Source organism: Haemorhous mexicanus, chromosome 3 (genome assembly GCF_027477595.1).
Source record: "Haemorhous mexicanus isolate bHaeMex1 chromosome 3, bHaeMex1.pri, whole genome shotgun sequence".
Classification (NCBI taxonomy): Eukaryota; Metazoa; Chordata; class Aves; order Passeriformes; family Fringillidae; genus Haemorhous; species Haemorhous mexicanus.
The window spans coordinates 74,107,903-74,120,714 of NC_082343.1; the positions used below are offsets into that span (position 1 = coordinate 74,107,903).

The window sequence follows — 12,812 nt, forward strand, 5'->3', positions numbered from 1 at the left end:
TTAATACGTGTGTCAGCATCTTTCGTTTAGGTCACAAATCACCTACTGTCTTGTTCTTACCCATTTGCTTGTTAGTAGGAAAGAAATTTTTGGTGTGACTTTAAGAACTCTGGTCTAGAATTTAAAACCAATCTGTTTAGGATTTTATTTTTCCTGTATCGCCTAGGAGGAACCCTTTGTTTTTTCTTCAGTGTTTGAAATGCAATAGATGTATTTTCCCATAAATATTTGACTTTTGAAAGCTATCTCTAACAGTGATAGGCAGCTGGCATCTTTGCACATAAGTCCCCAGACAGTCCTACTTTCTTTTAAATGGAAGATTTAGATGCTGACTTTTCTGTGAGCCTAGTACAGTAGTCGGCTGATACCTTAAGTAAAATTTTACATTTTAAAGTATACCTGATTTCAAACTATGATGTTTTTCTGGCTTTAGTGAAGAATTTGCTTCTATGGGTACTGGTTGGCAGGCTACATTCAAAAGTCTTTTTTTTCCCTCCATTTCTCTTTATTCTCTTCTGTACATTCACTTACTTGATTTTTGTGTGTGTGTGTGAAGTGGAACTGTTCTTTCTTTCCAATCAAAGACTGAAATTAATTTAGTGAATTAAATAAAATAGATTTGTGATTATGTCTTCAGTGTTTTTCTGACATCTCTAAATATTTCTTAAACTTTTCCTTTTGCTGCCTTCTCCCATTTTTACATCTCTTTCTCTTTTTCTCTTATGAAGTCTTGCTTTTGTAGTTTCAGTGGAGATAACATTGCATTTGGTGTTAATACCAGTTTTGAGACTCTTTTAATAGTAAAGTAATTGTCATGAGCAAAGTTTGAACATATTTGGAGGTCTTAGCACACTCAAGAAAAAGTCTAAATGTTTTTGTGGCTCATGTTGGGGATCTGAAAGTTCACTTATGTTGCCATTTATTCTTTCTCATCTAACAGCTGCTTGAGATATTCCCAATTCTACAAGCTTTTCTTATTTTTCTTCCTCTTGATCTGTTTGATATTTATAATAGTATTTGGCTAATTTATTGTTAATTTTCTACTGGCAATTTCTGATGGAGTTTTTAGTGAACAGTTGGAAGGAAGTGTTGACAGCTTGATAGATTCTAAATGATAAATTCTACTTTATTTAAATTCTACAGCTGCAAAGATTGTATAGAACTTCTTTGGGGACTGTAGTTTTTGTGGAGCAATAAGCAATATGTTTATGCTCTTTTAAGGAAAATTCAGCATAGTTGTTAAATATGAAAGATATGTCTACTGTCATATAAGAATAATAAAACATAAGGAAACAAGCTTAAAATTTCTTATATAGTGTTTTTATTCCAAGCAAAAAAAAGTCATTGCAGAGGAGGCAAGTCTGTTTGGAATGTGAGCCAAAACCATGGTATAAGAGTACAGATGTACCATCTTTACTGCTGTTCTGAATTGTTGCTGTAAGCACAATTTCATTTGTATCAGAAATTATACGCTGCAAATAATCAGCCCTTCTCTCCATAGAGGTTACTTAGTCTAGCAGTGTTTGAACTATATGCTCAGTATTGCTGTTGTTAAGCTGGGTAATACAGATTTATGGGTTGGATACTACAGCTAGTTCTAAAAGGTATGTTTAAAGGGTATTACTGTGAGTTGTGTCCCAGCTCCTTCACATTCAGCAGCAGCAGCCATTATGCTTGTGCATTTTTGCCAGGTAGTTTTACTGTGAGTGGAAACATTACTTCTTCTGTTACACTTGCTTCTGGCTTTTTTTTTTTTTTTGGATGCAAGGGCTGTGCTAGCAAGATGTTATCTTGTAGTGTATGTCAGCTTAAGTTGATATTATGAAAATATCTGAATTTTATTCTATTTGTTAGTTTTGAATGACAGAGAGGGAGTCTGAACAATGGGCTATTGCCCACTTACACCTGGAGTAATCTTTAAATAATATGTTGGTGAAGGGGAAAAAAAGAGTAATATGATTAAGTGAGATTGCGTTCCTGAAGATGCGAGTGATTTTTTAGTGTGTTCTAGTTTTGCCATAGTTTGTCACTGGGCTATAGTGTGACTGATGTAATGGCTTTATTAGTTACTTGAAATATGTGGCCTGAAGTACTAAATGAACAGACAAGTCAAGGACACTTTGGTCATTTGTCCCACAGATAGTAATCAGAGAATAAACTGTTTTGTGATGTAGCTTAAACTTTAAACATAAATAGACATGTTTGTCTTAACTGAGATAATGCCACAGTATAAGAAGGATATAAATCTGTTAGAAGGCATCCAGAGAGGCCATGAAGATGTTGAAGGGCCTTGAGGGGTAGCCGTTTAAGGAGTGGCTGAGGGCACTTGGTCTGAGACTGAGACTTGGAGAGCTCATTGCAGTCTACAGCTTCCTCAGGAGGAGAAAGTGGAGGAGCAGGCACTGATCTCTTCTCTGTGACCAGAGACAGCACCCAAGGAAATGATGTGAAGCTGTGTCAGGGAGGTTTAGGTTGGATGCTAGGGAAAGTCTCTTCCCCAGAAGGTGGTTGGGCACTGGACCAGGCTCCCCAGGGAAGTGGTCACAGCACCAGCCTGACAGAAGTAAGAAGAATTTAGACAGCAGTCTCAGGCACATGGTGTGGTCCCTGCAGAGTGAGGAGTCAGATTTCAATCCTTGTGGGTCCTTTCCAACTCAGAATATTCTGATTCCATGAACATTCTGCTACAAAAACTGGTTATAGAAATGAGTCCTTACAGGCAGAATTATCTTAAAGGTCAGCCAAACAATATATGGTGCCTATTGTCAGTGGACCAATGTGTTACTTGGTCTTGTGATTAAAAACTTTTAAACAATGAGAATTTTTATATCAGTAAGAAAAAGGGAACTTCCGTCAAAGTATTAGTAACTGTCAAATTATCCTAAGTAAGATATTTTCAGTGTAAAGATGACATTTTTTTGTCTTAAAACATTATTGCACTGCTCTAATTTCTGTACATTTTCTCAGTTCCAGGGTGCCTCATGGTGGCTTTGCCCACATAATGGGTGGCAGCGGATTGCAAAATTTTACTATTGCTGCTGTGCCATATACTGCAAATCTTTTACCAACATCAAGCACATGGTATGTTAACTATTCTTATTAAAATATCCTAAAACCAGGGCTTTTTCATGTCAGTCACAGTCAAAAGCACAGTTCTTTAGAATATTAAAAAGTCCCCAAAAATTTAAACAGTTTCTGCAGTATTCACTCTCCAACATGAAAGTGATGTTACATTATGTTTGCTCATTGTTTGCAACTTGAGTTTGTCTAATTAAAGGTAGTGGAATTAATAAAGGAATATTAAAGTTAAATTAGTGTATTATAACTTTCTGAAGTGAAAAACAACTTAATTTCCTACCATATATTCAAATACTCAGTGGTAAAAGTCTGCACAGGCTGGTTTTTTTCCATACATGTGATTTCTTCAGATTTTTTAATCAGAAATCTTTACTGTTGAGTTTTTTGCTGAACTGTAGTGTCCACTTTTTTTTTCTTTCCAGTATCAACATGCTCAAGTTACCTGAATACCCAAGTAAAGAAATTCTGAAAGACAGGCTTCTTGTGGCATTGCACTGTGGAAGCTATGGTTACACAATGGCATAATGAGGTCTAGAAAACCCATCTGACTGTTAATGTGCAATTTTGAGTGGCAGAAGTAATTTTGGAAACTGTCAATAGGAAAGCATCTTGGATGCTGCAGCCCATTGGCAGGGCTGGGTTTCAGAACAGCACCATCAGCTTTCCCTCCATTATTGTGTTGTCAAGGTAGCTCTGATTTACCATCATAACAAACTTCTCAGTATGCTGTATTTTCATTTTTTTAAATTACAGATCTGTATGGAAATCAGTTTACATGCTTTTCGTTATTACTTCAATCTGAGAAAGTTTGTCAGAATCTCTTTCCACAGTTTGTATTTGATTTCCAAGCATGTGGTTAAATGACATTTGCATTGCAGTTTACTTTGCACTCAGATGGAATACTGCAAATGGAAAGAGTTGTACTTTATGCCTTGTTGCATGTGAAAGTGCCATTTATTTTTGCAGACCACTACAGAAAGTTCAATTGGAATATTGTACAGTAAGACAGAGCTGATGTATTTTCCATTTCTTTGCATAGTAACAGAAAGAAAATTTTATAACTTTTTAGTATTCTAATGTACATAATATGTAAAGATTAGACTGTTATGACTGGAAAAAACCAACAGATTGAGTTTATCTAGTTTCTATTAGAATTTACACTATATTCTACTAAATATTTAAAGTATTTGTGACTTTAAAGTCAACTTTCAGTTTAGAATTTGTAAATATTGTTTAAGATCTGTATCCATTGTTTGAATGCCTTTACTCTTTCCTTGATATAATTGTATGTTCAAAAGGTATTAATTAAATTTTAATATTTTAACCAGAATCTGAATGTGATGAATTTCTGTGTCTCTGTGGGCAGATTATTCTTTTTTCTACCAGGATTTTATTAATGTTTCTATTTTAAATTGTCGTGGAGCCGGTATTTCAGGAGTCACTGTCAAAGTGTATGGATAGACATAAAAAGATGCACCAGGAAGTAAATTGAGCTTATGAGGTTAACTGCTAAACTATGATAGTTAGAATTTCATGTCAAAAATTTATATAGAATTATTTATTGCTGTTTTTTTTCAGATTTTATTTATTTTAATCTAAAGCATACATAACTTCTCTGGGGGAGTGAGAGAGAAATCCGTGGACCGTCTTGCCACAGTAATTTTCCTCTGGACTAAGCTTTATACATGAACTTATTAGCTTAGTTTCCTTTTTGGTTCCGTTTGTGCACATGTTGTATAAATGTTGGTTTAAATTTTGAGACAGAGTCTGTGGCTGCCACATGAGGAGAACACCAGTTTTAGGTGGTGGAAAGAGCAGACACTTCCAGCAGAACAGTCCAGGGAAAGCTGCTTGGCTCTTGCTTTCAGGAAAGGGAATGAAGTCTTGAAGTCAGACAACAAAGTCTAACAAATGCTCTGGAAAGGAGATACGACCAAAAAAAGTGCAGTTGAGAAAAACCAGAAAATTTGGAAATGGAGTGACTACAACCAAATGGACTGAGATGAAATGAGGGGCAGTGAAAAGGACCAAAACTTGCCAAAGTTACTCCAGTTAAAATCCTGAAATGAGGAGAAATGAAGAAAGGAAAACAAAGAGAGAGTAGAAGAAACTAAAGAAAGGAAATGTTAAGAAAAACAAATCCAAAACCAAGTGAAAACAATAAAAGTGAATAGGATGACAAGAAGTGCAGGGCAATGGACCAAAGCTTGCCCAATTAATCCTCATTGAAATCACAAGATTTCATTCCCTTTCCTGAAAAGAAATGGGGAGATGCTGTTCTTCTCTGGCATGCTTGAGGAAGCTTAGGCTGTTTGAATAGGTTAGATGTTTGAGAATGTCTGGGGTTTTAACATTTAATCCCAGTTGCTTTGGATCCTTCAGTTTAGCAAAAGTACTTGGCTTTCTTGCACAGCTGGGCTGTGCTTGGTTCCCTGGTTCTATTGCTTATTTTATTATGTGCTTCTGCAAGGTACATTGATAGAGGACAGTGTTTTGAGCAGTACGAGGTATTTGTCAGGCATTGGGTATTTGTTTTGTTATGTAAACTGGGATTTTTGTCTTTATCTAAGGTTTTAGTTTGTTAACTGCTATGCAATCTGTGCTTTTTTTTTTTTTTTTCCCCCTTTCACATGTTTTATCTAGAGTAATATACAGCAATTTCCAGGAAGCCAAAACATTGCATGCTCCTGCAGTGTTCAAAATAAGTCATTCTGCAAGGCTGAATGAAGACAAAAAAGAATTTTTTTTTCCCTCTTCTGTATTATTCTGTAGGTGACAACAAGCTGAGTTTGGTCTCAAACAGTTCACCTAGCATGCTTGGCAGCTGGCTTTGAAATGTAAGGGAGAGCAGAATTTTAATGTTTTCAACAGCTTCCTGTGACACATCTCCCTGTTACAGCCTCACAATAGTAAAGCAAATTTTTCTCGTTGCCTCTGTGCCCCACGTTAGTCATGTCCCTTATGATGTATCTTGTAGAATTTCTTGTAATGTTTTCTCTACTTACCCCCCTAAGAGATTAGAATGAAATGCCTCTAAAATCCTCCTGTAATGAGAAAGCATGATGTAAATATGTAGATAATGGGAAGGGAGCTGTTGATGCTGGACTCTTGGTATAACATCAGCCTTGTTACTGCTTGTTTTGAACAGGGTTTTTTTCCTGCTGAAACTGAGCAGTGCTGTTGATTGCAGCTGACCATGTGAAGTTAGCAGGATTTAATTACTGCATTGAAAGACTGTTTTTTGGGACACCTGTGCCCTATTAGCAACAGGGTATGAAAAGCCTGTTGAGAAACTATAACTTAATATAGCTTATAGTTTAGAATGGTTAATTGGTTTATATTTGTTCTCCCACTGTGCCAGAACAAGGCAGGGTGAGTATTTTATCTTGGAAAGAACAGAGCAGATGTCTTGTCAGATCATAGATCATGAGTGCTCATTAGCTTTTATTATCTTTATGAAATGTTAGATAGCAAAGCCTAGTTTTTGATGCTTGAAAATGTATTGTGCATCTAATGTTGCAAAACCATTAAAACCATCAACTGTGAAATGCAGCTTAATGACTTCTACTGTATGTTCCATAGTCAAATAAGATGGAAAATGGAATGAGAGGAAGATGGTGGTTGGCCTGAATTTTCCAGATACTTGGAGACTTTCACATGCACAGTAGAAAAAATTGTTAGGATCACCTGTGCTTTGGAAATTATGGTTAAGTCAGTAGTTTATTCAGCTATTATTACTGAGAATTTTTAGCATGTCCCTAGAAGAGAATTCGTCTAGTTAAGAAGTAAAATCAGTGAATTACTAAAGTGATGCTAAGAACTAAAGCCTTAAATCAACTAGATTAAACCTCCTCAGGGATTCTTGAGTTGTAAAGATAAGCAATTTTCAAGTCAGAACATCTGTTTTTATCCAGACTTACTAGAGACAAGAGACAAGATAGACAAGAGACTGTGATACATGTTTTATAGACACACTTGTCAGTTCAACAACATTTTACACTCGAATGACACTAACAGAGTTAATGTACTTCTGTGGGACTGGCTGTTGTTTAGAGGCAGTAGGAATTGCACCATATAAAGAAACCTAGTATAAGGTTAGTGACTTAGTCTTGGGTTAATTACTGGCTAGTTTCATTTGAAAATAGCTCTGTGCAGTTAGGTAGATTGAAACATTTCTGATTATGTGTGTAAAGCAGTATTTCTAGTTTCAGTTTTAAAAATCTGCATGTAATTCAACTAAGAGAATATATTAATCAAAATGGAATTAAGATAGACTGCACCTTAAGTTTGGGTTGAAAAATGGCATTATTGCATGTCTTTCCATAAGTGGTATATAATTTAGTTGGAGAACATTGTTTTTGAAATTATCACTTAATATGTTTGAAATGCTACAAATTATGCTCCAAACACCACTAAGAAGGGCTTCAGTCCACTGAAATATTTCCTCTGAGATCAATGCCATTTGTGTGTCAATCATTTGTGTTAAAAAGTCTCTCATCGGAAACACTTTGGTCTCCTTATTTTATTAACTACTTTATATTAATAGATTTTCTCTTATATCAGAGCCCTCCCAGATTTTTTCCTGATCTTTTTCACTGAATGTAATGTATAACCATTGGTAGGAATAGCAAATAACATCCCTAAATTTGTGTGAGGTTTTTCCCATGGGAAATTGTTTAAAAAAAATAAAATACGCTAATATGATTGGAAACTAATGCCAAAAGAGCAGAAGTTGATCAGGAGTACAAACACTATGAAGGGAAGTGTCCCTGAGCTCACTGTTTGCAGCTGCATGTACTTGCTACATTAAGTGTTTGTGACATTCTGTGCCAAGAGTTCAACTACTCAGTTTCATACAACGCCAAGTGATTCATTGGAATTATTAGGATACTCCTGGGATGGCTTCGCCGTACTGATTGCCTCTGACATACCAGTTTGCTTAGATTAAAAAGCAATTGTTGCTGTCTAGTCAAATTTATAACCCCTGGTAAAAGGAAACTGAACCCAAGTGCTGTCCAGTATATAAAAACACCTTCAGTCTACAAATTACATGGATTAGAAAGAAAACTGAATACTTGAAGAATGATACTAGTTAACATGCATAGGGGAAAGATTTCACAGGTATCTTATAGACAGCTTTTCTGTGCTGGTAAGTTTATTCTGATGTATTCAGATCAATGTATAAGCACTATTTTAGATTAATTCTTCTAATTGCTCTCTTTATTTCTACAAAGTGATGCAGCTATTGATTGGTATTTGGATGCCTGTGGATATTATGACTGCATGGCTTTTCGGTGTGTGTCAGCTAAAAATGGGATTGCACTATGGTGAATCTAAATTTTGTGTTAGATTAGGTCTGGAGAGGTGGTTTGGAGACAACTACTGTGCTTTACCCCTGATTTGTGGGACATATTAGGGATGCTCTTAGGTGTAGGACCATAAGTGAGAAAAAAGAGGAAATAAATGGTAGAGGTTCACTTCTGAAAGTGAAGAGTATCTTCAGGAAAGAGGTGAGTCGTGTCCTGAGTATAAATGTGGAATAACAGGGGTGTTTTGAGAACAGATATGTCATTCAGCTGGCAGATGGGAAAAGTGCCTGGGCCTTGTAGAAATATGATCCTTTTTTCTTCCCTGCCTGGTCTGAAGGCTGCAGTCTGCTGCCACTGAGATTGGGAAGACTGGTTGGGCTCAGCCAGGAGGGTTGCTGGAGCATGGTGGATTTTATGTTTGATGCTAACTCAGAATGAGCTTACTGCTGACTTGTCATTTTGGTATATCGCCCCCACCCCACCCCTTAAGGTAGATTTTTTGGCAGCATTTGCTAAAGTGAGTTAAGGTTCTGCTGAAAGGGCACCACTTCAAGTTTTATGTGAGAAGGGACTCCCTTCTGTGCAGGTGAGATGCTCCCCATTAAGCACAGTGGCATAAATAACTGTTGAAATGTGTCTCTAGTTCAGGAAAATTCTAAATGTAAACTCCTTGGGCAGGACATGTTAATTGTCCTATCTGTGCTTTTGGTCCTTAGCACCTTGACATCATTTTGAAATGCACCTTAATTATGTTGTGTGTTTGTTTCGGGAATAGTCTCTGTGTGTCTTTGTTTAGGTTGTGGTTCTTTGTGGAAGTGTTTTTATTTTAGCATATTTAGAATCTCCACCTTCACCGTTGACTGGATTGTGGCAATTTAAGAACTGTCTAAGACCAGGCAAATGTATTTTCAGTCTTTGTCACACAATACACAGAAACTCTAATGAACAGCAATCTCCTGGGTCTTCACTGGTAACGCTACCAGAGGACTGGACTGAAATAATAGAAATGTATGAGTGAACAACTGTGATAAACTTTAATGTAAAGCTATGCTTTCTATAAAGTGCATTAATACTTTGGTTTAAACTGTCTAAAAGCCCAGCAGTGTGTAATTACAGCTCATAGCAACGTGCACTTTGTGTGTGTGTGTGTGTGTGTAAATGCCTGAAGAGAAGGTTTTTCTTACTGTCTTTTACAGAAAAAAAAAAAAGAAAAAGGAAAAAAATACCTTTGACCATGTCTTGCCCTGCTGGCCTGTAGGTTTTGTTTCTGCTGTTCTCTCTGTCTTGTTTCCAGTACCAAGCTTCTCAGTTACTCAGTCTTGACTGGTTTGATGTGAGTTCTCCAGGGGCTTTTGCTCTGTCATGTATCTTTGTAGTTAACAGACAGCAAAGTTCAATGGACAGGCAGATGACAGGGAGACTGCTGTGGCTCATGTTTGGTGTCTGCGTTGGGCACTGACCCCCTTTGTAACCTCGGAGAATCCCTTCGTGTCTCTGCACGTAGGCTGTGCTATTGCACTTAGACTGAAAACTTCTGAGGGACGGGGACAGCCTCTGTGTGTCTGTGTGACACCGTGCAGAGCAGATGGGTTTGGCAGGGATATGTGGAAGTATCCAGACACAGTGTTTGTGGTTTTACCCAGGCTTTAGTTCTGTTCCTTAGGGACTGTCCTTGAGTGGGGTCTCAGGAGTGTACTTGCACTTCTGTCTCACCCATCCTGCTGAGCCCTTTTGGCAGCTGGAGCAAACTGGAGCAGATGGCTGTCATAAACTTGTGCTTAGGAAACCTTGGTATCTTGGAAATGCTGTTTAGTGCTCACCAGTCACAAATTTTGAAAATAACAATAAAGTTTTGAAAGTAACAGAAGGGCTCGATATTAACCAAACTCTCTCCAAGGCTTGTATGCTTGGGGAAGTGTGAGGGAATATGTTCATTCCTGTGATCTGTCTGGAAAGCAGTCATGTCTGATAACCAGTGAACTGCTAGGGGTGCTCCATCCAAGTGTGACTCAGGTGCTTTAACTTGCCCTAGAAGCACCATCTTGTCAGGAACCTTTCTAGCCTCGATGCTGGAGGCTTTTACACCCAGACACTGATGGTTTGAATGGAGGGGGTCCTTCTGATAAGGTGGGAAATCCCCATGGTTTAAGGCTGATTCTTTAACTTTCAGATAAATAAGGATCTAAGTGTTGCTTTCCAGTTTGTGACAAAGTTGAAAAGTTGCTTTTAAGCAGCAGGAGTTATCCTATGGCAAATCTTACTTTCTCTTTAAAGCAGAAGTGAATTTAATTTTCAGAAGCCTTGATGGTGAGTGTCATACTCTTCTTATTTGGGTCTGTTTCTGTATCCATTCAACATCACCTGGCAACTTCTGTCCCAGGACTAACTGCCTAAATTTGAACCCATCCCAAAAGTCCATCTTGTGTCGATCCTACCTTTTTTCTATACATACAAGCTCTCACTAGTGCAATCTATGCTGAGAGTCTCCGGGTTTTTTTCTGTTATGTAGAGAATCTAAATCTAATCTGGACCTTCAATATGTATTTGCAATGAATATGATTTTTGGTTTAATAAAATAAAACCCACTGCATTTGTATCTTTTAAGGTGAGCAGTTATATACATGAAAAAGCTTTAGGTCTGTATTTGAAGTGGGTGGCACTTAAAGAAAAACCTCAATAATTTGGGGAACAAGGTGGGGAGTTCCATGATTTTTCTAGAAATGTGCTGGTCTCTTCATCCAGAGTGCTATCCTCCAGCTCTACAGAGCTTTTTAAAAAAATACCTTATTTTTCCTATGACTGTGGAATACTGGATCTTTCAATTTCATGCAATTACCCTTCCCTTCAGACAAATCAAACTTCACAGTGTCAGGAAGGCTTCTGAGCAGGCTGGAAGGCAGGATAGAAAGCTGTTAACCAGCAAAGAGTCTGCAGGGTCTGAAGGTCTCTAATTTTGAAGGTGACACATAGTTATGTGGTGATTTATGCCAAGCAACAACTCCTACCATCCCTTAAAAAAGGAGTGCCAAGTATTTAAAATATTTCCATTGATTTTTCTGCCTTAGGACAGCTATTTACTCTGATCCTGGACCATAAAGCTGTGCTAGTTCAGTATGTCTGAACCTGCTTAAGTAAGGGAACTTAATTATTTTGACATTTTTATCTGAATTCAATCTTTGTAGGATACCAGGTCTGCTAGCTGCCAAAGGCCAAACTAAGTGTGGGATATCCTGTTCATCAGACTCATGTAAATTGGTGGGTCAGGGAAGGTCTTTATTCAGAAACCTTTGCTGAGGTTCCAAAGGCTTTGAACTTTTGAGCAAAAGCATCATCATTATCCATGACTTGTTTAAGAAAATGGTCTTCTGCTTGTAAATTGGTATAAGTTGCTGGAATGGGAAGATCATACAATGTGCCTCTAATGAATAGTATTTAATTCAGAGTTAATTAGTCCAATTCTTTCCTCTAATGAATTTAGTGTTCGTATGTCAGCCTTTTTTTTGTAGCCAGCTGTCTATGGGAGGTGTGAATTTGACCTTTGAATAATATGCCTCAAAATTTCCTCCCATTTTTGATTTCTTTTTATTGCCAAACTGCTAAGTTTATGTTCTGAGCAGTGATTTATCTAAATCTTTAGTGAATTCAGGTAACACAAATGAGGACACTTACCTTTAAGGAGCCTTTCTTTTACTCTCTTTAGATTCTCTTTCTCCACGTATAAGACCACCTTGAAATACAAAAGTTAACATCTGCCCTACACTACATATTTTCATATGTAGTCTTGAGGAGTTCTTAAAATTCTGAATTTTGGAGGAGCATGTGTTTCTGCTTATGTTGTCCTAAGACCATATTTCCTCTTTATTGCTGGATCTCATTTGTGGCAGGAAAATACTCTGATCAGCAGTCTCTGGGGAAAACATCAACGTCTTGATAAGGCATTTCTTCTGCTACTTGTCACGGGGTACCTAGGGCAAACTGGGGAAGTTTCCATGAAAATTTGGTATGCACAGGCTGCTGAATACATCATCTCTTTGTTTCAGAGCTGGGACAGCAAACATCACTCAAATGTGTCAGCAAAACAGCTTTACTTAAAAGAGGATAAAGTTAATGTCTTGAGGGAGAAGCCTGATGGGCAAACAAAGGGACTGTAAAAACTATTGAGGCCCTTTTGGATGCATCTCCATGAACAGGCTCCTTTAATTTCTAATTGTTTCCAGAAACTGCAGGAGGGCTCCTGCAGTGCTCACCTGAGTCTTGCCAGCTCTAGGATGTGCTCCACCTTTCTCTCTAGCCTTGGTGTCTGCAGCTGCCCTTCTCTTTCTGTTGCGTCTTATTTTCTCTCTGTCCTTCCTCTCATCTTTCCCTGTTTTTCTTTGGACAGGGAGAGTTATCCTTTCATTTATTGCAAAGAAAGCAGGTCAAAAA

The 12,812-nt window shown here is 37.6% G+C and overlaps 1 protein-coding gene across 7 annotated transcripts in view; it reads left to right on the plus strand.

Moving 5' to 3' along the window:
* Positions 1-12,812, plus strand: part of HACE1 (HECT domain and ankyrin repeat containing E3 ubiquitin protein ligase 1) — an 88,678-nt gene that overhangs the window by 43,241 nt on the left and 32,625 nt on the right. For 5 of the 7 annotated variants that reach the window (XM_059842380.1, XM_059842382.1, XM_059842386.1 and 2 more), the window contains 2 exons: positions 2,968-3,081; positions 3,501-4,408. In XM_059842380.1, coding sequence (XP_059698363.1) covers positions 2,968-3,081; positions 3,501-3,603 — 217 coding nt within the window. In that variant the 3' untranslated portion in view covers positions 3,604-4,408. Of the gene's footprint in view, positions 1-2,967; positions 3,082-3,500; positions 4,409-12,812 lie in introns of those variants that run through there. The other 2 variants (XM_059842383.1, XM_059842381.1) reach the window with 1 other exon arrangement.